At 30.9% G+C, this 27,094-nt stretch overlaps 2 protein-coding genes and 1 pseudogene across 3 annotated transcripts; 2 read left to right on the forward strand and 1 right to left on the reverse strand.

Annotated features, from left to right (window-relative positions):
• Positions 1–67: 67 nt before the first annotated feature.
• On the reverse strand, positions 68–7,144 carry LOC111318193 (putative disease resistance protein At4g27220; annotated as a pseudogene). The gene is made up of 6 exons (XR_016333553.1): positions 6,832–7,144; positions 3,264–5,270; positions 1,633–2,908; positions 751–1,521; positions 478–648; positions 68–391 (listed from the first exon to the last, which is right to left on the reverse strand). The product of XR_016333553.1 is annotated as a putative disease resistance protein At4g27220 (transcript).
• Positions 7,145–11,624: 4,480 nt separating this feature from the next.
• Positions 11,625–16,804, forward strand: LOC111318198 (putative beta-1,3-galactosyltransferase 2). Its single transcript, XM_022920914.2, has 11 exons — positions 11,625–12,072; positions 13,024–13,120; positions 13,214–13,278; positions 13,362–13,573; positions 13,721–13,784; positions 14,639–14,711; positions 14,860–14,980; positions 15,243–15,330; positions 15,423–15,548; positions 15,669–15,778; positions 16,335–16,804. Exons 1-11 carry the CDS (start codon positions 11,963–11,965, stop codon positions 16,481–16,483), a joined length of 1,215 nt encoding a protein of 404 aa, XP_022776649.1. The 5' UTR covers positions 11,625–11,962; the 3' UTR covers positions 16,484–16,804.
• A 4,230-nt stretch (positions 16,805–21,034) lies between these two features.
• Positions 21,035–23,406, forward strand: LOC111318199 (autophagy-related protein 8C-like). Its single transcript, XM_022920915.2, has 6 exons — positions 21,035–21,193; positions 21,325–21,372; positions 21,839–21,894; positions 21,991–22,043; positions 22,902–23,020; positions 23,110–23,406. The coding sequence occupies exons 2-6, from the start codon at positions 21,336–21,338 to the stop codon at positions 23,229–23,231; spliced, it is 387 nt and encodes a 128-aa protein (XP_022776650.1). The 5' UTR covers positions 21,035–21,193; positions 21,325–21,335; the 3' UTR covers positions 23,232–23,406.
• Positions 23,407–27,094: the final 3,688 nt, after the last annotated feature.

The raw sequence follows: 27,094 nt of genomic DNA on the forward strand, positions 1-27,094 counted from the left end.
TCAATGTTCTTCCTAATGAAGAGACATTCTAATAAACTGCCTCCTCATTGTTTCAACTGAACAGAAGTTTCCTTAGAAAATCTTTTGTTTCTTTTTTTTTGGATAAATGCTATCTGTTCATTTAAAGAAAGCAGGATTCCTAATACACAATAAAACAGGCTGCTAGAAGATAAGCAGCAGAACAAAGGAACAATCAAAGGACAAAAGATTACAGATCACAGAACATTAAACTGATACAGAATGTTGCAGACACTAATGCCGGCTAAGCATTTGATTTTGCAGATCGAAGTGGCAAACTGGGTGCTGCAAAGTCTGAGTTGAATGGCTTCCTTAACGAGAGCAACAGTATGATCAGCAGTTTTAGGAGTCCCTCCAAATTTCCTTAGAAAATCTTTGTATGAACAAATAATTAAAACATTTAAAAAAAAGCAAAAGCAAATCAAGAAATTTTACAAAAGCATCTGTAACAGAAACTACCTGTAGATACAAAGAGAAGGATTAGCAAATGCTTCAAGCATTGGCAACATGGATGCAATTTCATTGTGTGAAATGATCCTATGGTTCTTCAATGTGTTGAGGTAGTGCATTAGGACTATTATGACGATCCCAATCAATATCAGTGCTGGTAACCCTCGTAGCATTAGATTCCTTCACAAATAACAACCAAATACAAAAACAATGTGACTGAAGCTAAATTGCAATTTCTTGTTGACAACAACAATAAATATAAAACCAGGTAAAGAGGGGTACCTCTGCTTTTGCATGCACTGTTAGCTCAGAATCCACAGTGAAAGTTGTAATCATCTTGGGGCAATCTGTTACTGTCAAGAACCCCAAAAGTGGGAATTTAAAATGGTGACACATGGGGCTGAAACTCATGAGATTTGGTAGCTTTGTAAGGAGTAATTCCCTTAGTTGAAGGAGCATTATCTTCTCATCTTTTATGTCTGCTTCATCTTCATGTCCGAATACTTGTTCTAATTCAAGGACTTCCTCAACCATGATACAATCTAGTTTCGGAAGATGACAAGCAACACTGACGGGAAAGAGACTTTTTAACTTTTTGCATTTTTTGATGCAAACTTCGGTCAGATTAGGGAAGCATAGAGGTTGATGACCCTGAGAATGTGATGATAATGATGATGATGAAATTTGATCCTTGGCAATGATTTGTTCCAATTCCCCACATTCCTGTATGTCTAGGTAACTCAATTGCTTCAAATTTTGGGCAAGTACAGGTGGGAAGACATATCTTAGCTTTGGACAGTCAATCAATACCAAGCAAACAAGATTTTGTAGGTTTGCAACATTAGTGGGACCTTTCCATATAACCTGCAAATTAGAAACAGCCTCCAACCGCAATGCCTCCAAACATGAGAGGAAGTATCCACCTTGAAGACGGAATATTTCTTCACAATCCTCAACGACCAAGTATTCCAAATTTCGTGACTTTTGTCTCCTATGGAAGCCAACTACGTTGCACAATTGATTGCTTTTTCCCACCTTAGAAAGGCATAATCTCTGTAATGTAAACACATAGACATAGAGCACCCACCTCAGAAAGGGTTGCAAATTTGCAATGCTTGTGCATTCAACTGTAAAACGAGAAAGAGAGAGAGATAGAACAAGTACCTTTAGTTGAGATTGCATAGTGACTTCCAGCCGAACCGTAAAATGTGTCAGAAGGGGACATTTGCGCACTTCCAACTTTTCCAAACATGGCAGTGTTACAAGGCAGTTTTCTGCATAAAAACTTGTCAAGTTCATTAAATTTTCAAGAACTAAAGACTGCAACCGAGGGAGCACGATCTCAGTCCCATCACTTGGACGACCTTGAGCCGTCGACATTGGAAATATATATTGCAATCTGGAGCAGTCAGTTATTCCAAGAGTCGTTAATTTTGGGAAGCAGAAAAGACTGGGATGGGTGCTCTGCAATAATGGTTCACCTTGATCTGGTAGTGCTATGTCATTGATAATAATCTGCTCCAGTCTCGAACAGTGACTTATCTCAAGCTTTTCTAAATGAACCAAGCTTTCAGCCAGGGAATGTGATAAGAGAAACGTCAACTTATTGCAGTCCTGGATTCTCACCATCTTTAGACTTTGGAAACTTACATGACGGATTGACCCTTTCCATATGCTTCCCAATTCAGGTAAGAACTCTAAGTCCAAATATGTCAAGTTTGAGAGAAGTTGCATCGAATTGCGACCTTCCTTTATAAACATATGCCCATCTATTTGAAAAACCACCTGCAACTTATCACATTCTTTAACCCTTACTTCTTTCAGATTTTGAAGCGCTGGGACTATAGAGATCATGTGCTTGCATTTCCTCACTGTCATCTCTTCTAATTTCTGTAGAAAACTCTTTGGAGGCTGACCATTGCATAGCTCTTTCAAACAAACCATTTCCATTATGGTTAATTTCACCAAGTTAGAGAAAGCAACATTCCCTGGCACTTGGTCTTGTGTTGTATCGATCAGGCATTCAATGTCCTTGCAATCTTGAAGTTCAAGAGAAGTCAACTTGTTGAGTCCTCTACCTTGATATGAGATTGGAACATTAAGATTCTTGTAACCCATGATCCCATCTAAAGTAAGATCTTCCACGTTAGAGAACAACTCCTTAAATGCCTCCAATGGGCATCCTTTGATGTGCAAGGTTCTTGAGGTTGGATAGCTGCCGTAGTACCATCTATTTATGAATATCCCATATCTTTCTAATTTGGAGAACACAAACCCCCTTGGAAAATACTTAGAACAAACGTTTAGTGAAAGTGCAGTCAAACGGGACAATGAATTCAGCTCTGATAAGCTAGCGTTGCTTGCTTCTCAGCTTGTTCCTTCACTTGCCCATTGTTGAACGCTAAATCCGCTGAAGTATAACTCTTCTAGTAGAGATAACCTGTTAGATAAAAAATAATTAACACATTAGGCAATAAATAATTAAACAAATTTGAAATTACCACCTTCTTGGTGGGAATTTTTAGTTCCCAAAGTTGAGGGCATTTCAAAAGCTGAACTCAGTTCTTAAGAATTTAAAATTCTCACTTTTTTCCCTATAATGCGAATAGCTCCTTGAACTACTGGTGGAGTGCTAGATTCTTAATTTTAGTGATCAGGATTCAATTATGGCAACTTTAAATGTTAAAAAAGAAAAATCAAAGTATATTGAACAAGGAATAGTAGGCAAATAAGTAAAATATATAACCAAGAACTTGAAAAACACTAAAAATTGGCGTATCTGTAACACCACGTACTTTGGTAGCAAGTTAGAGGGAATCCTTCGTAGCCTTTGGCAATCTGACAGATCGAGCAATCTTAGAGTTGGCAAGTCTCCTAATTCATTTGGGAGACTAATGATTCCAGAACCATGAAAATCAAGAATCTCCAGTTTTTTCAGTTCTCCCAACGATGAAACGTTGCTTAGTTTGCACTTCTCTAAGCGTAGAGTTCGGAGGTTTGTCAAGAATTGAAGTCCTTCTAACCAAAAGACGCGTTCGATAGACAGTACTTTGAGGTTGCTCATCCCTTCAAAAAATGTTGTTGAAACTCTTGTTGAGCCTTCTCCACTGAATAACAAAGTTTCGAGCTTCGGGCACTCCAATTTGTTGGGAAGGTTATGTATCTTGTTGTCCATTAAAGAGATTGTCGTGTAACATCCAAAATTTTCACTCCTTGGCCACTCCTCTATCCCAATGCCAGATTTTATCAGGAATGTGTTATCTCCCGATGAGGTTAGCCAATGAGCAAAATCCCGAACCACATCATGCATTTTCACAAATTGTTCTTTGCCACTGTCCAATAATAAACCAGAGTTTTGTAAGCTTTTTACCAGTACACGAATTTCCCTCCTTGCATCTTCAATCAAGTTGACCTCATAGAACAATCCCCGCCCAACTTCATATCTAGTCAACTCCTCGATGCTAATTTCATAGTCCTCGGGAAAAAAGGAGCATGACAAGAAACATGACTTGAGTTTTTCACCCTTTAAATAATCATAGCTAAGCTTGAGACATGAGTAGATATCTTCACAAACATCTTGATTGTCCAAGTGGCGGCAGTTTTTGAGTCGTTGATTTGTGACTATCCACTCATCTAGACTTTTTTCTCTTAGAGCCCTTGCCATGGTAACAATTGCAAGAGGCAAACCCTTGCATTCTCTAGCAACCTCCCTGGCGACGTCATTCAAAGTGCCACACCTATCATCCAGAAATGCATTCCGCTTGAACAAATCCCATGATTCATCTTCAGCTAACACGTCAAGTTGAACCTTTGTTTGACATCTCATAGAAGAACATACTTGTTGACGACGTGTTGTGACAAGAATTTTGCAACCCTCGTGATATTCACCAAAAGGAATTCCTACAGCCATCAAGTTGAGCTCTTTCTAAACATCGTCAAGAATGATGAGAACCCTCTTTTCCATTATCAACCTCAACCATAACTGCCTTGCCTTTCCTTGTTCGCTCCTCTTATCAAATTCTAAACCCAAAGTGTCCGCAATTCCATCTTGAATTTTGTCCAAGTTTGGGTTCTGGGACACAGTGACAAATACAACTTGATCAAATAGGTTCAATTCTTTAGCTTTGATTCCCACTATTTTCACCAAAGTTGTCTTGCCCACTCCTCCCATCCCACACACACCAATCATGTTCACATCTTCATCATCCAGCGCCTTTCTAATCTGTTTCAAAACTGAATTTGAAGATTTAGAAGGCATAAAATCCTTAGAAGAAAAGAACTCTATGCTTGGAAGAGTAGCACGGTGGCCTAATCGTTCAAATTTGCTAGTTTGTACAAGTTCAGTAACCACTAGCGTCTTCGTTGCTACTTTCTTACTTAACTTGTATCGGTAACTCCAATTCGGACACCAACTGAAACACCTTTGAGTTTCCTGTATTTCATTTTCCAGACTCTGCACATCTTTCTGGACTTCATCGGCAGCATTTAGCCAATCCAACACGTCCTTTTGGATTTCTTGAATTTGCTTTCTGGTCTCCTCGACGTCATATTGCAGCCGATCTTGAGCTGATGTAAGTTCCTGTCTTTTCTTCTTAAGATCTTTTACAATGTTATTAAAACAAAACATGTAACGAAGTTTACGTGTTGCAGGCTTCAGCAGGTATTCCGATATCAGGTTTCCCGCAACGTTCGAAGCAGCGGAAATAGCAAACTCATCAGCCATTCCTGACAATTTGAAGCTTGAAAAAAAAAAATTGTCTGCTAAAGTAATTTGAAAAAGTCACCGCTGCAGCTGCAGAAAACTATTAAGACAAGAAAATCTGAGAGGATCAACATTGTTGCCATGGTAGTACACAAATAATAATTTGAAAACGTTTCTAAATGTATGCTTACCAATAAAATGGAAACATTCGCATGGATTTTTTTTTTTTTGTTGACAACAGTCCCACGAATTAAAACATACAATAAAAACAAAATTACATGTTTGGGGTTATGCATGCAACTCAAGAGTAAATGACTCATAGCTAAGCATGTGGAAAAAAATAATCCTTCTTTGAAGTCGAAACATTTTTATGTTAATTAGAGTTTATATTTGTAGTTCAAATCAGGATTACCTGCTTTAATAATGTGGTATTATTGTTTTTCTTGTAAATGATTTGCTTAATTTTGTTTACGGTTTAATTTTAACAAATCAAATATATATATATATATATATTAATTTATACCTCTATATTTATAGATTAAAGGAATTCATGGGTTTTTTTTTTTTTTTTTCTTCTTCTTCAATTTAGTGAGAAAATTTAAAAAAATACACATTTATTTAATTTTTAATAAAAATATCAATATTATCACAATAACATCAATAATAATCTTTAACTAAACACACAAAATTACATCTTTTAATAATGATTATAAATCTCGTTTTGCAGCGGAACATTTTTCGAGTGTTTATAAACTGTAACTGGAGCACTGGACCTAATCCACAATGCTCTGCATCTGGGCCTAATACCATGGGTTCAGCCCATTTTTCACTGAAACATTAGCCCACATAGAAATGTTATTATTAGCCCATTAGCCCACAGAAGTCATATTCAAAGATAAAAAGAAAAACCATTTTATTTATTTATTATTTTGAGAAAAAATTATGTAAAAAGTAAAATTGGGTATTATTTTCCATAAGTGGATAGTTCTTTTTTTTTTAGCATGTGAAGAAAATTTGAGATTTATAAAAAAGGTAAATCATATTCATCCTTAACTCTATATTTGTAATTATAAATTTTTTAATTTTAAATAATTTCATCATTTATGTTGATATCATTTGTGACATCAAATTTAGAAATTAGTATTAATAATTAATATAAATAAATCACATAATTTTATACATACTTTTTAATTATTATGGTAAAAGATGGAAAAAATAAGGAGAAAGAAGTAACAAATTTTATTTGCAAATCTAAACATTATAAATTATCTTATGGATTTTTAGACTTCAAATTTTTTTGTTTATGAAAGTAAAAATTTTATTTTTTATTATTGTACATAAAAATCATTTTATTTTCTATCATTAAACTTTTTTTGTAAGGGATCATTTAGTTTTACTTTTTAAAAAATTAAAAAAAAAAAAAAAACTGAGGGCATAATTCTTAAGTCTTACCATGCAAATAAATTTATTTATGATCATAATAAAGAGTTCATTAAATTAAATTTGAAACAGAATATGTATTTATGGTGTTTAAATTAATAACTTATGGGTCAACTCATAAGTAAAGCATAAATATAGATAAAGAGAAATCCAAAGAGAATTCAAGCGCTACTACTCATCAAAGAGAAGACTATAATTTACTTTCAAGCTTATGGCTTTACCTAATTACTTGCGGTCTCCTTCTTCTTCTTCTTCTTCTTCTTTTTTCCTCTTCGCCATTCACGACTTTAGGTAAGTTTGTATATATGGAGTTACTTACTTCAGTTGCCCCTCCTCATGCCACCGATCAGAGGAGAAATTAAACTTACAAACAGAACCAAAAGCCATTTCCTTGTTTTGAAAAGTAGGAAAGTAGCTATGCCACAAAAGCGTGTGGGATTCTTAATGTGGAAAAATGACGGGAAGATAAGATACCGAGTAAACTGAAGCAAGTTGACGCGTTTGTTTGTAGAAAAGAAGACGAAAGGGACCTGTTTTTAGTAGTTGATGATAATTGGAGGCGAATTTTTGACTAACCCAGGTGGGCTCCTTAAATTCAATTTAGAAAAATTTTTTTGAGGGAAGTATATTCATCAAATATTCAACAAAAATAATTAATATTATAATAAAAATTAAAATACCTTGTGAAAAAAAAAATTATAAATCCCATCGCCTAACGCGATTATGTTTCTAATTATAAATAAAGTAAAAGTGAATATGAAAATATTTTTCCAAAACGAACAGTGGCCCTAAAATTTGCGGTGATCCTGTTGCTCATTGCAACTTGTGGGCTATGAGGCATGGCTCATGCTAGTGCTCAGATTTTGTCATTTACGCAAGTTCATGAATCCTGAGCAATTGTAGGCCTATATATTTGGGCTCCGAGGTTAGCCCATTAAAGTAACCAATTACCAATAAGATATCCCAAGTAGATAACAAGTTAGCAGAAATTTTTGGGTTTAAAATACTGTAATTTTAAACTTTATCAGCTAAATTAAAAATATGGCATGTATCATTTTAAAAAATATTTTAAAATAAACATTAATATAATAAAAAATAAATGTATTATCTTTTAGTCTCGTCAATGTAATCTAAAATGTTTAGTGATGATCCTTAATTAATTTTTTGAAAGATAAACAGTTATTTCTTAAAGAATTTGGGGCTGGTAAATATTGGGACTAGAGGAAGAAGGTAACCATTAACCGCGTGCAACTGAAACTAAAATTCTGTCAGATTTTGTAGCAATTTTAGGCCCCAAGTTGTTGCCAGTGGACTATATGCAACAATTATGTCAAAAAATTTTATTGGCATCTCAGATTTAATAATTTAAAATATAATATGATAATACGATACGAATATGATATAAATATGATTTAAATTTTAATAATAAGTATATCTAAACATAACAGCATAAAAAATATATATTTTATATTTTATATCGATATAAATTATGATACATAATTTTTATATAAAATAAAATATAAATATAAAAATTTTAATATTTTCATGACACAAATATTAAAATCATTAAATCCATCATTTCCATAAAATTGGTCAGTTTATTGCCATATCACACAAGCAATCAAAAGTGCTTCAAGTTCATTAGAATTTAACCACAGCCAAATAGGCACCAGGTAAGTTAGCTCAAGGTCTATATATATATATATATACACTTGTGCACAGAACTTTCGATTCATTAACAGGCGTATTGCATTTTCTACATATTTGCTTTTGTCTTGCTGGAAATCAACCAAAGAATGTTGGAAAAGTGATGCTGTCTTGTTTGAAATGCTATAATATTCATCCAAAAAGAAAAAGCGGTTAACTTAATTAATAATTGCTATATTAAATTATAGCAATAATCTTGATTAATACAAGTGGTTAATTCACTTAGTGTTTGTAATAATAGTTCTCATAATAATATTCTTGAAACATACAGTACATTTTGTTGGCTATGAGAAAGTAGTCAGTTTACATAGCCCAATAGAAAGCTTAGATTTTTAAAATTATTACATTAACATGGATTAAAACACATATATATCAATAGTAATTATTTTTTAAAATGTAATCAATTTAATCCAATTGCATCAATTAATAACGTAACTTTCAATTAAAATAATATTAAGTATTATTTTTATGATTAGAATTTACATTTACCATTGTAACTTTTTTACCAACAAAAAATTATGAAAAGTTGAAATAAAATTTCACCTTGGTTTAAACTCAATCTCAATTCCCAGACCTCCAACAAAAATCAATAGAAGCTTTTCTGACGAAATTATTCTTCAGGAATCCTCTTTTCCTCCAAACAAAAGGCGATGTCCCCGTCTTTAACGGGCACCGCCCTACCAAAGGGCATATGTCCCTTATTTGTGGGTGATAGCCTGATAGAGGATGGTGAAAGGAAACATAAAGTTACGAACATTTTAACCACATCATAACACGTGTCAACAGTCTTCGTGAGGTGTGACCCTCTGCCCGCGTTGCTCTCATTTGCAGCATCCACGTTACCTAAAATGCATGTGTCACGTGATTAAGGGGGAGGGGCAAGATACAGTGAAGTGCTTTATCCAATTGTGTTTTGCCACGTTGTGAACTGTGACCTTTTCTCAGATATACTTGGCAGTCTTTTCCAATTTTACCCATTCTGCCTTTTTGGGGGCTCTTCATTAATGAGCTTGCTTATCGGCTAATCTCATGTTAGGGGAATCTAAACCTTGTTCTATTTTGTTTAATAAAATGTTAATCAATGTCTGTATACACTTGATTAAAGTGATAGAAATTAAATTTGTAATTTTTTTTTATGAATTTTGCCAAATAATATTTTACAGCATTCTGCAAAATCATTATGTCTAGTATTATTTTCACTTAATCATTAAAAATTATTAAATTAATTGTCAACTATTATATTTAATAAAAAATACTATTATAAGTAATAGTTTAACTAATTTTAAAGAATATCCTAAAAAATTTATTACCAAAATTTTTCATACATGCGAAATACTATATCAAACTCACTAACATGAGCTTAAATTTATTAAATAAAAGAAGAAATATTAATATTTTTTTTACATATGAAAATTCATTAGCCCTTTATTGCTTTCCAATCTTATATAATTTTATTCATTTTTATCTTAATAAGAAAAAAAATTACAAACATTAAAATTTAAATTTATTGAATGTCATATAATAATTATATAAATCAATTTAATTAAATATCAAATTCATCTTGCACTCAATTTCATTCATAATTATAAATTAAAAACAAAGACATGGATTGTTTTGAGATCATAAGAGATTATAGCTTTAAGTGCAATGTTGGAATCATGTAATTTGTTTTAGAAAAAAAAATTATCATCGAATAGAAGTATACCATTTCCCTAACCTTTCATCATGTGAGAGGAAATGTGTATTATTGACACCTATACCTATAAATTAAATGCATGTATTACTACCCTAACATGGCAAAAAAATAATTTCAGCAATGTGTTTGGATAAATGGCAAGTTGTAATTGAGCTGTCATTTTCAAGGAGTCTTTCACAAAATATCTTCGGCATTTTGATGTAAAAGAATAAAAAACTAGTTAAAAAATGGCTTTTGGAAGTTGCAATTGTTATGCTTAAATATTGGCATTTGATAAGACTATAACACAAAAGTTTAGTTTTATTTTTAGTAAGGATCACATATATTTTCATCATCATCATCATCATCATCATTTGTTATTTTAGGGATATGTAAATATAACTTCACTATGTAAATAAAAATATATTATTAGTATTTTTTAATTTTTTTATATTTTGAATTGAGAGAATCAACAATGAATTATTTTGGATAACCATTTTGATTAAAAGATTTTTGTACCCTAAGATGAAATAATTTTGAGATGAGATATAAAGTTATCATCTATGTGAGTGATTTAAGTTTACATTAATATTATAATGGGTACAAATTTTTCATTATTTTTAATTTTGATGCAAAATTATCACTCTATTTTTAATTTTAGAGTAAATTTGATCAAAATATAACTGTTGAGAAATATTCTATAAAATATTTAGTTGGAAAATATTCTATAATTAAAAAACCTAGAAAATAATATGACAGATAAGCTGTTCTATATATTTTTTTTTTACCAAAAAAATTTACATATCTTATTGATCTTGAAACATTTATAAGTCCATGGTAATTTTATATGGGTTACTATTAATCTTGCATAAATTCCCATAATTATGTAAAAAAAATTTTCAAAATTTTTATAAGTAGATGGTAATTTTATTTTTTTTTGGTGTCAATTTCTTTCAAAGAAACTCATTACCACTAATTACCTATGAAGGACCTAATTATAAATTATGGACTCCACGTAAAAGCGCATTACTGGTAAGCTAGTATAGAAGTTTCTTTCTTTTTTCTAATAGTATGAAAAAAAATGGAATAAGGGCATAAATGTCACATGACATGGGATGACTTTGCCTCTGGAGCCAACTCAATTTATTTAATTAACAATAATTAACAAAAGAAGCTTTACAAATTTAATGGGAAAAAAGCTTCCAAAATTATTGGCCAAAAAATTATATTTTTTATTTTCTCACCCTTTGAAAGGGAGAAAAAAAAACATTTTATTTTTTCTTTTACATATATTTTTTAATTTCCAATGAGCTTCTGATTATAATTCGAATTTAAATAAATTTTAATCATATATAAAGAATGAAATTTATAAAATTAAAAATAATTTCGTCAGTTGAATAGCCACAAAAGTTTAATATGTTCATGACAGGAAAAATTATCCTTTTTTAGGAATAAAATATTTTTCAGAAATCACCCTTTCTACAAAAATCTTAAATTCTGTTAATTAAACATCCTCGTAGATAAAATTTAAAAAATAATAATATAAATACTAACAAATAAAATAAATAAAATCAAAATAAAAGGATAGTTTGGTAAATTTGGTATAAGAAGAAGAGAAACGCGGTTAGTGGTGGGTCGTCGTCTCTCGCTTGGGTTCAACGTCCCTTGCCTGCAAAGTTGAGACTTGGAGAGAGAATCTGTGGAGAGAAGAGAACAAGCAAACCAACAAAAATACACACAAAGAAAGAAAGGAACAAAATAACAAGCCAAAAAAAAAAAGAGCAAAAACAGAGCACTCTGCTTCTTTCTCTTCTGTCTTCTACTCAAATTTGGAGCTCTTGGGGAGTCTTTTTCTACAACCGGGTCACTCTGATTTGGCTCAAGCTTCCCTTTTTACGTATGGGTTTTCTCTCTTGTGATTGCTAGTGGTGGAGGAATACAAGGTAATTTAGATTGACAGTTTCAAAAATATGTCTTTTAAAAGCAAAGGAGAGCAGTCTACTGGAAGTTTTGTATCAAAGAAATGGACTTTTCTTCTTTGCTTGGGCTGCTTCTGTGCTGGAATGCTCTTCACCAATAGGTATCCATCTTTTTATTCTTCTTGTCCTTGTTTTCAGTTTTATTGAATTCTCAAAGTTTATAACTTTTAGCTTTTCATTTCTTCAAACAAGGATTTTGCTTGTTTTTAATCTTGTTTTATGATCTATATTTAGCTAAATTTTGCTTTGTTTCAATGGTGAAATTATGTTAGCTTGTTTTGGCAATAGATTTTATTTATTTTCTAAAGATTGGTTGTTTTAAATTATTAAGAATTGTACTGTTAGCAGTGTTATTCAAGTTCTGTTCATTTTTGAGTTTCCTACAGTTTTTTTTTATAAGAGATAATATGTGGCTCTCCCTTGTTTATTTTACCTATCAAGGCAAAATGGATCTAATTTTATATATATATATATATATATATATATATATATATATGAGAAACAAACAGCAATAGTATGATGTGATATTAAGTTTTTGAAGTTTCAAAATTTTCTTGTTTTTGGTAAAGGAGGTTTCAATTGACAGACTCAATTTTTATATTGATACAAAGGTCAGCTTTTTTGGGTTGCTATTTTTATTTATAAATTTGAATAAAAATCATTGCAGTCTTGTTATCCATGGCCCAGTGAAATCTGCATCCTTAATTAGCATTCAAGCCATTTTCAATATTTCATTGCAGGAAGAACTCTGACACATGCTGTAATATTGGTTTAACATCTGGTAGTTGTAACCGAAACTCTTTGACATTTTAGAGACATATAAATATCTCAAGTGTTTTGCTTTTAATGCTTCTACCTCAAGTGTTTTGCTTTTAATGCTTCTATCTAATTGTGCGGCTTTTAATTTTTTTTTTTTCTTAATTTTGTTTGACTGGTTTATATTTTGGATTACATTTAAAATTTTTGGTTTCATTTGTTTATGAAAAGTTGTATGTTTTAGATGTTATTGAGGTAAGATATAATGGCTAATTAATGTGTAAAATTCGTAACAGGATGGGGACTATTCCTGAAACTGAAGGTATCATGCGGACAACTGCAGTAGAAGCTGAAGAATTAAAACTAATTTCAGAGGGTTGTAATCTTAATGCTGTGAGTATCTTGATTATATCATATAAAACTTATTTGTTAATCAGCCGAAGTTTTGCAGTTTTTAAGCTGATTGGGTTCCTTTATTTGTATCAGAAAGAAGAAAAGCATGTTTCTAAGGACATCATTGGGGAGGTTTTTAAGACTCATCATGCTATACAGTAAGTGCTGCTTTTGTCTACTTATGTTTGATTTGGTTTTAAAGTGGCTGATCAACGAACTTATCGTGTTGTTTTGAATGTAGGGCATTGGATAAGACTATTTCCAACTTAGAGATGGAATTAGCTGCTGCAAGGGCAGCACAAGAATCCTTACTCAGTGGTTCTCCATTATCCACAGGTGTGAGTAGAGCTGAATCATCTAGGAAGAGAAAGTATGTGATGGTTATAGGAATTAATACTGCTTTCAGCAGCAGGAAAAGAAGAGACTCAGTTCGTGCTACATGGATGCCACAAGGTTGTTGGATTGATTCTTTCTGACCCTTTCTTTCCTTACCCTATTCCCTTTAACACAAACCAGCCCCTTTCCCAATGTTCTCATGCCAATAGGATTGCTGAATTAAATCTGTTTTTGTTTTTCCTTCCTAAAACTGATGGAAAATAGGTGAAAAGAGGAAGAAATTAGAGGATGAAAAGGGCATTATCGTTCGTTTTGTTATTGGTCATAGGTGAGGGTTTAATTCTCCTTCTATTGTATTTTTTTTTTATAAGTTTCAAGTATCATATCCTTCAGCATGTTTTTCTTACTTTGACGTGCTGATCCTCCTCTCAAGTATGTCATTTTGAATTTGCAGCCCCCTGCTGGGAAGAATTACATTTTCCGCTGTTATTAGGTTATATTATCTCAGTTTCATTCATTATTGCCTTTGAATCTTCATGGGCTACTAGTTTGGGCATGGGAAAGAAATAGAGAAGAGAACGAGGAATAATAGGGGATGAAAAGGAGTGAACAGAAAGATTAGGGAGATAAATTGAGAAGAGTGAGAAACTATAGACAGAACTGATCTATTGGAGAGAGAATCTGATTCAAATATTCACACATTCAAAATTGAATGAAAGATAAAAGAATAAAGCATATGTCATTACAACCATTAAACCATAGTTCTAATGAATAGCAAAGTCTATAACAACTCTAAATATAGGTAAAGCTGTAATAATGCCATAAAGTTGGTTCTGCATCTACTAGCAATAGAAACTTTTAATTTTGGTTGCTGAACTTTGGCATGTATTTCTCCTCAAATTGTATGGAACATCTATAGTAAACAGATTTTGCTTCCACAGGATGTCCTGATGTGCCCTTTATTCTTTTTCTTGTGGTCTTCTTGGTAGACGCTCTAAATTGTGGTATAAGCAATTAAATTTATTTTTATAGATTCTTGATTCGAAATTTTTTAAGTTTGTTCCTTAAATCTTATATATATTGCCAGGCAGTGACTAAGGGTGGAAACTGACAGCAATAATAATCCTTTACAAATTTAAGAATTTACTGTATACTTTTATGTAATCATTTTTTGTTATCCAGTGTCACAACGGGTGGTATTTTGGACCGAGCAATTGAAGCAGAAGATAAGAAGCATGGAGACTTCTTGAGGCTGGTAGGCTGTTTTAGCCACTTTTAATCCCTTTTGTAGAGACTATTCTTCTATTAATGTGCTTGCTTCTTTAAGAACATTTCATTATTATTTACTCTGAGAAAAGGATAAATAAGTGAACTGAGTAATATGCTGTTTTACATGCGAGCAGGACCATGTTGAAGGGTACCTTGAATTGTCTGCAAAAACTAAGATATATTTTGCTACTGCTGTTGCTTTATGGGATGCAGATTTCTATGTCAAAGTTGATGATGATGTCCATGTAAATATAGGTAAGTTCAGCAATTTGTTTAGCAAAAGTAAAGTTTACAATCGACAACCAAAGGATTGGTTTTTCTTACGATTGAATCATCCTTTACAGAAAGATCCAAGAATTTAGAATCTTGTGTATCCTTTGTTCTTGAAGATCAATATTTATCTTATGTGGTTCCTGTGAGAATTATGATACTTGTTGCAGTTAAAAGTAATTAAGTGTTTATTAAAACAATTTTATTAATTCTGTCATTTAAGTCCTGTTCTGTAAAATTGCTGCAGCAACACTTGGAGAAACTCTAGTTAGACACCGTAAGAAACCACGCGTATACATTGGATGCATGAAATCTGGTCCCGTCCTCTCTCAAAAGTGAGCCATATTATCTACATATTTCCTTTTTCTTATGCAAAAGATTTTTGAAAAAGTATACTGGTTTTCTGAATTGTTTTATTATGGAACAGGGGAGTGAGATACCATGAGCCTGAACACTGGAAATTTGGCGAGTCAGGAAACAAATATTTCCGGCATGCTACAGGACAGTTGTATGCCATTTCAAAAGAATTGGCCTCGTATATATCTATAAATCAGTAAGATCCAAGAGCCATGTTTGTAAAATTCAAGATGAAGCTTTTTTTTTTAATCCAAAGCCTGCCCCTCGTTGTCATTGTTGTACTAAAGATGATTACTTGCATGAATGATTATGTCAGGCATGTGCTACACAAGTATGCTAACGAGGATGTTTCACTGGGATCTTGGTTTATTGGACTTGATGTGGAGCATATTGATGATCGGAGACTATGTTGTGGCACACCACCTGGTAAAGTTCTTAAATGCTCCCAAATATTTTGAATTGTGGTAATATTAGATTGAAAAAAAGAGGTTGTTTTGATTTTTGCATAGAAGAGGATGATGTAAAATCTAACTCAAAACTATAATTACTGCTGATGAGAATACTGGTTCACATGTCACAGACAAGCTGGCATTGAGTCATTGTCGTATCAATTCTAAAACCTGGTGAAATATACTAAACACCAAAAAGCTGAAGTGACCAAATGATTTCTTATATACAATGCTATCCTTGTACCATTTTTTTTTTCTTTAAAAAAATCATGGAAGGTAATCTAAATTGCCATTTTGTTTCCAAAAAATATTAGGCATGATATAGATATGATTTGCTCAGCCATTTTGGTAGAAGTGAAATTGCTTTATGGTAGTATTCACTCTTGAGATGAGGCTTCAAAAAAAATTATACGATCATTCATTGAAATCTCATGTGACCTATAAGAGCAAGGGAAGCTTACTGCATTTTCCTTTTTTGCCTGAGAACAAAACTATGAAATCTGTTTGGTCTAACAAATGTATTCTGAATGCAGATTGTGAGTGGAAGGCCCAAGCTGGCAACATTTGTGTTGCTTCCTTCGATTGGACTTGCAGTGGAATTTGCAGGTCTGCCGATAGGATCAAAGAGGTTCATCGGCGGTGTGGGGAAGGTGAGAATGCCTTGTGGAGTGCTACTTTCTAATAGGCAGCTTCATTTTCTTCCTAACTCAGGAGGATGATAAGCTAGGGTGACGACCAGACATTAGCATACGTCCAAAATCTTTTTCTGTGGTTTAATGAGTACAGAAAATGTTATATCATATATAGGAGTGTGAGAGAGAGAAAGCATTGAAATGGGGGCCTTTACAATTTTAGTAGAAGGGAACAGTCGCAATAGCCAGCCCGAAAAGGAAGCTGACTGTCACCACCACCCTCTTATTCTTTGAGGCTCGAGGGCCAATTTGTAAGTTACAGTTCCATAAAGTTCATAATAAATACAAAATATTTTTGGTACCTTTTTCAATCCTCAATTATCCATTTCTGCAATACTGAGAAACATTCTCTTCTTTTGATCTAACTCCAACATTCCAAATCATGTTTCTGGTCTGGCTAACATATCTACCATGTTTGGTACTCAACCTGTTGCTTAATAAGTAGCATTTTATTTTTATGCGGAATGATTGAATTCGAATTGATGTTACCCTTTAAAGATTTGATTAACTTAAAATGCTTTAACAAAAAGTTGAGAATGAAACAAGGTTTTACGAGAGAATGGCTCTTGTGGAAACCAATCATGTATCCTTTTGTCTTGCAAAAGCTATGAGTTAAAAAGAGGAATTATGCAAAATGATATCAGGAATGCTGAAGCTCTTTTGAACCTCCTGCTCTCTTCTCCATTTTCCAATCACTGTTGGAATGGCAATACCATGAATCCGAAGCCTAGCCTAGTCAGTCCACCAAATTATTTCAATAAATTCACCCCCCCCCTCCCAAAAAAAAAAAATCTTAAAATGGAGAAAGCAACATAAATTTTTTAGAGATTAGTTGTTTTTCATTTTCTGTCATCTGTTTTTTAAGATGAATACTATCGATATTGGGTCATTTTTGCTACAACAACTAATATGGGTGGCTATTCTTTGCCTCAAATTTGTTGGTGAGGTGCATGATCAAGCAATATCTTTTGATAACTCTACTTTGGGATGTCTACTACATGTTTTATCTATTGAAATGCATCTATAAACTCTGTTGGAAACCAAGAATCTAGACCTTTTTGGGTGCCCAAAAATTTCAAACATATAAATAGTTGAGAGACTGGTGCTGCTTCTTTGTAAAGTTTGTCAGAGATCTGAGTTCATTTCTGTCCTTAAGATCAGATGATGAAAAAATGAACATGGAATTATTAAGGTAGACATGAAATTACCTCATGGATTCGTTGAAAAAAATAAGTTAAAAAGAGAGTTGAGTTCAAATCTTCTTGTACCAAATTAAGAACAGTGGCACGTGATATTGGCACGGCTCAATCAAAAAGCAGTCTCAATATTGCTCTTTTGAGAACTGTGCTTTCTTATTGAACCGGACCAATATCTCGATAAAACTGATTCTTTACTGCTGCCACCATTTATCCAAAGCATCTGCTAGAAAGGAAGAACCAAGAAAAAACAAAACAAAACAAGAATTCACGGTAAAAGAGAAGAAGACACTTTCAATCTCCAAAATGGTACTAATGCCATATATAAAGTTGAAAAAAGGCAGGCAAATTTCGTGTTGGAGAGACCGACAGACATGTTCAATGTTGGAAAGGTGACCAAGGGAAAGGAGGGGGAGAGAAAATGCTTTTATCAAGCAGGTTCCCTTCCCTCGTCCTCCTCAACAGCAAAAATAGAGGTAAGCCTTGAATTGAAGCAAGTTGCATTCAAGTTACTCAACTGCTCAACGACAAAAGAAGTTGGGTTATTAATAGGGAGAAACCGTACTACAAGAATCATGAAAAGCTCACGGACACAAGTTTGGAGCTTTGAATGTAGCAAGGTAACATCATTAAAAAAAGGAAAGGGCATGTTGGTTCTGTTCAATCGAGCATTTATGGATTAAAGTCAAAACCGTAATAACAACCCTTTGGGTTCTTTCGATATCCTGTAGCACTACCTTCCCATAAGGCCACTTCGTTGGTTCTGTACGGTCTAATCAATTTTCGACAAATACATTGTTTTTAACAAATTTTTTATACGACACTTTAACAGTTAGTTTTATTTATGAAATATACAAATAAATAGTTATGATCATAAGCATAAGCTTTAAATATAACATCAACATTACAGGAAAACTAAGCAAATAATATTAAATTTTAGATTCATGGTTGATACATAACTTGAGATATAAAGGGCAATCTAAGCATTATTTATCAGGAAAACTAGAAAATGGGAAAAACACAAAAAAAAAAAAAAAAGCTAAGAATCCCCATACTTATGCCAGCATAGCAGCATAGTGGCACATTTCCACAGTATGTAAAATCTTGATTTCTGCTCCTTTGCCATAGCCAGACACCTCTTTTTGTAGCTAGAAAGCTCCTTCAAGCTTCGAGCCATGATTGCCTCTGGTATGTCTTGGGCTCTCAATGCCAAAGATTTTGGCTTTATATAAACTACCAGCAAAAGAACCTAGACAACAGAAAGAGTGGTCCAAAGGGTTTGAGAATTATACAAGAAAAAATGTAAACTTACAAGAAGTAGTTGGGTCCAAAAATGGGCCAAAAATGATGATGAGTCACATTGGGAAAAGTGACTAAACCTTGACGGAAAGCACCATTTGGGCGGGAGCTCACGACCCAATGGTGGTTTCCGGAATGCTCCTTCTTCATGAGTTATCTAGAGACGTTACCAAACTCACATTTGGAAAAGCGACTTAACCTTGACGGAAAACACCAATTGGGCGGGGGCTCAGAACCAATGGTGGTTCCCAAAGTGCTCCTTCTTCATAAGTTCCATAGACAGACGTTACCTGACTCTCACAGTACGCCGGGCTACTCGGATCCTGGACCCATACATGTGGTGTATTTTGAGTGGTCTTTCACTTGTATCCTGGGACCAAGTGTGGTACCTACTGTCTACGATGATTTTAATGTAAATTATTATTGAAATTAATTCCATTAATTAGTTGGCAATGGAACAATTTCATTCGGTTATTGAAAGAAATTTAAAAAATATTTTTCTTATAAATTAATTTTTTTTATTATTAAAAAATAATTAAATTATCCAAAATATATAATATTAATTTTTTAATCTTTAGTAGACGTTTTAAGTTTTTCATTATTAAAATCATTTACTTGATTTACTTTTTGTTTAAGTTTTTTTTTTTTTTTGTCATGAATGATTTTTAAATTATAGTAAAATATTTAATGTATTATTTATAAGATTGTAAACGAGTCAAATATAAACGCAAAAACGTATAGTTATAGCTTGTTCGTTTATTTTTGGATATATTCATATTTGATTCATATTTGTTAAAAAAATTATTTTATCGTTCGTGTTCATTTAAATAATAAGTTATTTACGTTTGATTTATATTTGGTTCAATTAAGTTAAACAAGTTCAGTTGTAGACATTAAACTAACATGTTTACAAATATATATAAACATATTAAATATTAATGAACAATAAATAAACTATAATCAAACCAATTTAAACAAATAAAATTTAAATGAAATAAATGAACCTTAAAATAGGATTGGAGTAAATGATAAAAATATAATTTTATTAATATTATTATAAATAAATAGCAAATAAATAATAAACAAATGATAAACGAACGAATTTTAAATAAATTTTAAATAAATTTATTCATGAATATAAATAAACTAAACAGATCTCTATTCATATTTAGTTCATTTAATAAACGAACATAAAAATATTATTTAAGATTGTTTATTAAATTTAATAAACAACTATAAACGAACAGAACTAAACATATTCACAAATAATTTGTTGAATGCTCAGTTTGTTTATACCTTTAGTTATTTAAATTTTAAAAATCTTAAATATGATATTATAGTTATAAATTTATTAACTAATATAATATTTTAAGAGTTATTTATCTATCATGTATCATTATTTGAAACTAATTATATTATAAATAAGTTTCATATTAATTAATAAATTTATAATTTTGATATTACATTATAAATTTTTAAAATTTAAATATTATATCAAATATTTTATTATAATTTAAAAGTTATTCATGACATTAACTTTAATTTATATTTATTATTTGAATATTTGTTGGATCTTTATACTTATTTAAATTATAAAAACTTAAAAATTTTAGACTTAAATAAACTTTTAATTTATTAATAAGAAAACAATGGCAGTTAAGTTAATTTATTCAAAATACTTCTCCCTCTCTTGTTTGTTTTTTCACAAAGTTTGGGTCAAATTTATTTGAGGAAAGTTTAATTTACTTACAAGTTATTTTGATTAAAAATTAAAATTTTCTGTTAAAATAAAAGAGAAATGAGAAAATTAAATTTGATAGTTTAAAAATGATATTATAATATGATATAAATATAATATAAAAATAAAATATAAAAATGATATATTTTTAAAATTTTAATAATAATTATGTATAAATTTAACAAAATAAAAAAATAAATTTCATAATTTTATATTAATATATAATTTTTATATTAAATAATATATAAATATATAAATTTAAATATTTTGTAAGATACAAATCGAGAAAATCTATAATTCAATCATTCAGGTTTTTGGCATTATGCATAGTGGACACCAAACGTGTCAACAAAACAACTTCTTTTACAATCTAACAACCCTCTGAAAAACTGGCAAAAGAAAAACTCTGAAAAATTTGCTACTTCCACTTTTTTTTCCCCAGACCCAAATTCGTTCTCTCTCCATCGGTTTGTTACATTCCCTTTCTTCTTTCTTGATCTCTTCTTTATTTATTTTTTCAATCGTTTAATTTTAATTGATTAATTTAAACTATATTTGATTGATTGGTTGAATTCTTTCCTTTTCCTCTGGGTTGCAGACTTTGTTGCTATGGCCAAGAGCTCCTTTAAGTTGGAACACCCGCTCGGTTCGTCTTCCTCTTTTAAGTTGGAGCTCCTTTATAATTTCCCATTGATCTTTTATGCGCGTTTTTTCTGTTGGTCATGTGAAATCCTAATTTTAATATTTTCCCCGATTGATCTACTTCAGCTCTTGAAAATTTCTTTCGTTTATTTGGGGTATTTCCTCTTTTGTTGCAATTTTTAATTTTTTTGCTCAAATTTTCTGTTGATCTTGTGAAACCCTAATTTTAATATTTTCACCAATTAATCTACTTCAACCCTTGAAATTTTCTTTCTTTTATTTGGGTATTTCTTCTTTTGTTACAATTTTTAATTTTTATAATGCTGTTGCTTTTCAAGGAATAGAAACAATTTTGAACTTCCAATTTAGAGGAAAAAAATAGTAATTAGGGTTTAGAACACGGGAGAATTAGGATGTTATGTTAAAGTGTTTGTTGTTGTTGTTTTTTTTTTTTTTTTTTCTTTTGCCAGAAAGGAGGCAGGCTGAAGCTGCTCGCATTAGGGAAAAGTATCCTGACAGAATCCCAGTATGTAATGTTTGGTTGTTGTGTCCTTTAATGCAACTTTTATTTGTTTTCTCCTATGATTAACACGTTACATTGGTGTTTGATTGTTTGGTGTAGGTGATAGTTGAAAGGGCGGAGAAGAGTGATGTGCCTGATATTGATAAGAAAAAGTCAGTTATTGTTTCTCTACTTGTTTTTTTTTAGAGAACTTTTGATTTTATTGATTTTAATTTGCTTATATGTGTATTACCTATTTGGGTTTCATTGATACGTGTTACTTTTCAAGCTGTTAAAATTTTTAATGTATTGTTGCTATTTGACATTAGTTAATTGATGCTTTGAAATGTAAGTTATTTCTTCTAGTAGATTTTGTTACTGACTGTCCAAATTTGTCTTCTTTTTGTTGTGTTGTGGTTGTGATTTCGGTTATTAAATTCTCTAAAACTGTTGATGTATTGATTCGAGTGGATTCTAACTAATGTGGATCAAGATTTCCTAGCTAAAGAAAGAGTTGTCAACCATTTCTTGATGGGGTTTTTGAGGATGGAAAGCTATCATAGAAACAATCTCAGTAGGTGTATGAAATTATGAACTTGTATGCTTTGAATGTGATCTATCGAATCTTTTCTTATACTAGTTTTTAAGTTTGCCTAGTCTAATTTTCATGAGTTTATGTACCTGCACTTTTGATATTGCCCTGGCAAGAGCGGGAAGTTTTAAAGCATGCTGTTAGTTATGGCAGCCAGAGAAAATGAATATGTTAATGATGTTTGTTAACTAATTTTTAATGATCGTATCTATTTTCTGTTAGCATTTGTGATGACATATTTTGTTCTATATTATGTGACTGTTTATTTTGCAGAACAAAGGATATTCTATGACAAGATTGTGACTTTAATATGATCATTTCTTCAATGTCGTCCTGTTGGAACCTGATTCCAATTTTTGTACACTGATTCTCCATTTCTTCCCCGTATTTCGCTTTTTCTTCACTTGAAACTTAAGGTTCTCTCTTGGGATTAATGCAGATATCTGGTTCCTGCTGATCTAACTGTTGGCCAATTTGTCTATGTTGTCCGAAAGAGGATTAAGCTAAGTCCTGAGAAAGCTATATTCATTTTTGTGAAGAACATTCTACCCCCAACTGGTGAGAATGAACCTTGTAGATCTCTCACTCTTGTTGCATTTTCTGTGTTACCTGTTATGTTAAATGGTGTCTTGTCAACGTTGGTACAGCTGCTATGATGTCTGCCATCTATGAGGAAAACAAGGATGAAGATGGATTCCTTTACATGACTTACAGTGGGGAGAACACATTTGGGATCATTGAGGCATATGATCAAGGGATATCCATGTGAACATGACTTGCAAAAAAATAAAATTAGTTTTTAAGATGTAAATACTCCGTTGGTCTCTACCAGGTCTAAGTGGATGTTACCTATTATTAGTTCAATACTCTGTCAAATTGCCTCCTCTGACAATTTCTTCTAAAGTTGGAACTAATTTATATGAACTAAACAAAGTTTGCTTTGATATGGATGTATGCTATGTCGGTTTGATTATGTAAGTAGCTGAAGCTTTATGTAAATTAGATACGGTATCGTGATCGAATTTACTCTTGGAATTTCTTTTGGTGCATTCAAACATTTATCGGGTTCAGGTCAGACAATCTAATCATCTTTCATCCCGTAAAGTTCATTACATTTCAAAGTCTTTCAACCTATTATTTGCTTTTTATACCAAGGAAAGTAGGGTAGCTCATATGATGTATGAGTCGTACTTGGATAATCATGTAAAGCAAAGGGAAGCTTTTCATTTCCATATATATATATATATATATATGTGACCATGTCAAAGGCGAAAGGACAAAGGCTCAATTTGTTTCAGAGGGTAAGTGCAACATTGCAAGCTGGCTCTACCCATTACCGAAACAGCCAAACTATGCCCAAAGATTTTCTTTTCCCCTTTTAATTAGAAAAAGAGGAATTTGAATTTTACTCTGAGAGTATAATCCAATGCTACGGAATGAAATGTTTAGTTACAAATTGGAGAAATTTATTGAACAAGCTGTGCGTTAATTAGAACCAGCTAATAGAAGGGCCATACGCCATCAAATGCTAAGTGGGAAGGCCTGTCAAAGACCAATAAATTAACTGAACCCTCAAATTTCTATCTCATCATTTTAGATTACGATTTTAATCTCAAATTTGAATAAAAGTGAAAGGAAAGGAGAGTATGTACATACAATGATGGATCTTAATATATAATTTTGAAAGAACAAATTAATAATATAATATATTTTATTATACTTATTAATATATATATATATATATAGGTAGACAATATATTAATAAAAACATTATACTAATAAAAATATAATAAGCTAATAAAATTATAAAACAAAAGTATTACTATGACTACATTATATTTTTAACAATAACACAGTTGAATTACAAGTTATACAAAATTTTTTCATTTTTTAACAATTTAAAATTGAAATAAAAAAATGAATAAATCAATTATTAAATATTTTATCAAAACAAGAAAATCAAATATACTTTTAAAGGAACGGAAATAAAATTTTGAGATAAAAAAGTTTGATGTTTTTCTATCATTTTGTAAAGTAATTCCAATATGAATTTTTTGGTGAAAAAAGAATCATAATAACATGTGATAAAAATCTATAGTAAAAATAAAAGTAAAAAATATATGGAGAAAAGGAGTTGTAGTAAGCTAAATATCTCTTTCCCTTTCCTTAAAAATTCTAGACTTCGAGCTCCTTGTACTAAAAAAAAAAAAGAAAAAAAAATCATTTGGTGTTTGGTTGAAAACTTAAATTTTGTTGAGAAAATCATAAAGTTAATTTGACTTTTGTTAAGTTCATTTGATTGTGATTTAAAATTTGTGATAAATTTATTGACTTTAAGAATTTACAAGTAATAATTGTTGGATATAATAAATGAATAAATATAAATATGATTTGAATATTTTTTAAATTACAATGCATAAAATTAATTTATAAAACACCAAAATAATAAAATCAATTTAAAAGACCAATTGAAATGTATTTAATATAAATAATATATATATATATATATATATATATATATCTAACATACATGTATTTTTATCCTTGTCTAAAATTGTGACATGTGGATTGCCACATATGCAATCTTCATTTGCCATGTAAGACCATTAAGTTGCTAAATATTTATTTTAAATTATCAGGTCATTCAAGTTCAATTATCCCATTTCTATGTCTTTCATCTCGTAAGATTTAGAGCCAAGAATGCTTCATCTTTCATTATTGGTTGCCTCTTCAATACTTGTATTCTTCTTTCATTTATTTCAAAAAAATTATTTTATTTTCTTATTCAAGAGATAATAATCTTCAAAAGAGTTTTTACAGCTTGAGAGGAGATAAATTTGCAATATTTAAACTTTCATGTAAGTAACTAATTGTTTTCCTACTTATTATTATCTATTTATTACTTTGCATTTTCATTCTCTTAAAAAAAAAAAAAAAACTCATTCATCTAACCTTTGATTGTAATTATAATTTTTTTTTCACTCAATTTTTTAAAAAAGTTAGTTATCTATATTGGATTTAGGTTTTTTCCAATTTTAGGTTCTACCAACGATCTGTTGAATACACTACAAGAGAATAGATTTTTAGTGATGTTTTTTTTTTCATGTTTAGCGATGTTTATAGATATCATTAAATGATTCGTGACGTTTGTCAAAAACGTCGCTAAAAGCGTCAGTTATACCTACATCGAAAAAAATAATGGTATTTTAAGAAAAAACGCTGCTAAATGAAAAAATTTAGTGGTGTTTTTGGACAACAACGTCGTTAAATTTAGCGATATTTTTCACTACAAACGCCTCTAAATTAGAAATTTTACTTTTTTTTTCTTTTTTTCAATTTTTATTATTATAATTAAATTAAAAAAGATAAATATTTTTAAATTCATAAACTAAATATTATAAATATTTAAATATCTAAATACGTAATTTATTTCAGTATGCATGTAACACAAAGTTTAATACAATAACATTCAAATTTTTTCAATATATTAATCAAAAATTTAAAATGCATACAATTGATGACCGTTTAGACTTGGAGCATTGCCATTTGATGAAAGATTTTTTCAACCACTATCACTAGTATGTTCAAGAACTTGTTGAATAAAGTAAAACAAATTTTTACACTTAATAATAAGTTATTTTTTATATTAAAAAATATAAATACTTACTAAATGCAATATGCAATTAAACTTGCAAAATTGAAAATACAAAGCTACCATAGACAAATCATAACTTCATGAGCTAGAATGAAATCTAAATGGCAAAAAGTACATGAAATCAAACTTAAAATTGTAAAGACAAGTGAAGAACTAAAGTGGGAACAAGTTTGAACTTCAAATGTGAAGCAAAAAATGCAAAAACTTAAAGTGCAAGTTTAAGAATCTAACAAAAAAAAAAACTGGCTCAAAACATGCTTGAATTCATTAAGAATTAATCCAAAAACCATAAAGATATCATGAATTTCAAAACAAATTTGAATAACACGTAAATTCAATTGAAATTGAATGCGAAAGCGTGGGAATCTCAACCAAGTGGACCTTCCCTACCTAACGTCGCTTTCAATTGTTGAAGACTTGGGTGAAGAGGGAAGCCTATTCTTTCACACAACAAAGTCCAAATTACGTTAGAAAAAGAAAACTTGATCTTAATTTCAAGAAGAATAAAATGTGACCAATTCAAATATCTACTTACTACTACAAGAAAATATTTATCTACTTAGTTTTGTAATGATATTTTACTTTAAAATGTCACTAGCTTTTATATTTTTATAAAATTTAATGTTTTTTTTTATCAAAACACCATTAAATATTTAAATAGTATCTTTTTGTACTTATAAATATTACTAAAGACAAAAATTAGTGATATTTATCGATTAAAATACCTTGAATAATCATCTTTAAAAAATTAGAGTGATTATTGAAGGTATTTTTTTATAAAAAAAAGCATTGATTAATCCCTTCATAAAAAATGAAGGTGATTATTGAAAGCGTTTTCTGCCAGAAACGTATTTAATAATTTTCCTAAAAAATTATAGAGGATTATTAAAGATGTTTTTAGTCAAAAACACTTTCAACAAATCTCATTGTTGATAAATCTATCAAAAATAGAGTAGTGTTGTCGGTTAGAGTATACG

Source organism: Durio zibethinus, chromosome 2, assembly GCF_047325235.1.
Source record: "Durio zibethinus cultivar Kanyao isolate XHJ-2024 chromosome 2, ASM4732523v1, whole genome shotgun sequence".
Classification (NCBI taxonomy): domain Eukaryota; kingdom Viridiplantae; phylum Streptophyta; class Magnoliopsida; order Malvales; family Malvaceae; genus Durio; species Durio zibethinus.

Coding starts and splice junctions, on each gene's coding strand:
- LOC111318198 (XM_022920914.2), top strand. CDS start 11,963: ATGTCTTTTAAAAGCAAAGGAGAGCAGTCTACTGGAAGTTTTGTATCA. Junction 15,331..15,422: donor GGTCCCGTCCTCTCTCAAAA/GTGAGCCATATT, acceptor ATTATGGAACAG/GGGAGTGAGATACCATGAGC. Junction 15,549..15,668: donor TCGTATATATCTATAAATCA/GTAAGATCCAAG, acceptor TGATTATGTCAG/GCATGTGCTACACAAGTATG.
- LOC111318199 (XM_022920915.2), top strand. CDS start 21,336: ATGGCCAAGAGCTCCTTTAAGTTGGAACACCCGCTCG. Junction 21,895..21,990: donor AGTATCCTGACAGAATCCCA/GTATGTAATGTT, acceptor TGTTTGGTGTAG/GTGATAGTTGAAAGGGCGGA. Junction 23,021..23,109: donor GAACATTCTACCCCCAACTG/GTGAGAATGAAC, acceptor ACGTTGGTACAG/CTGCTATGATGTCTGCCATC.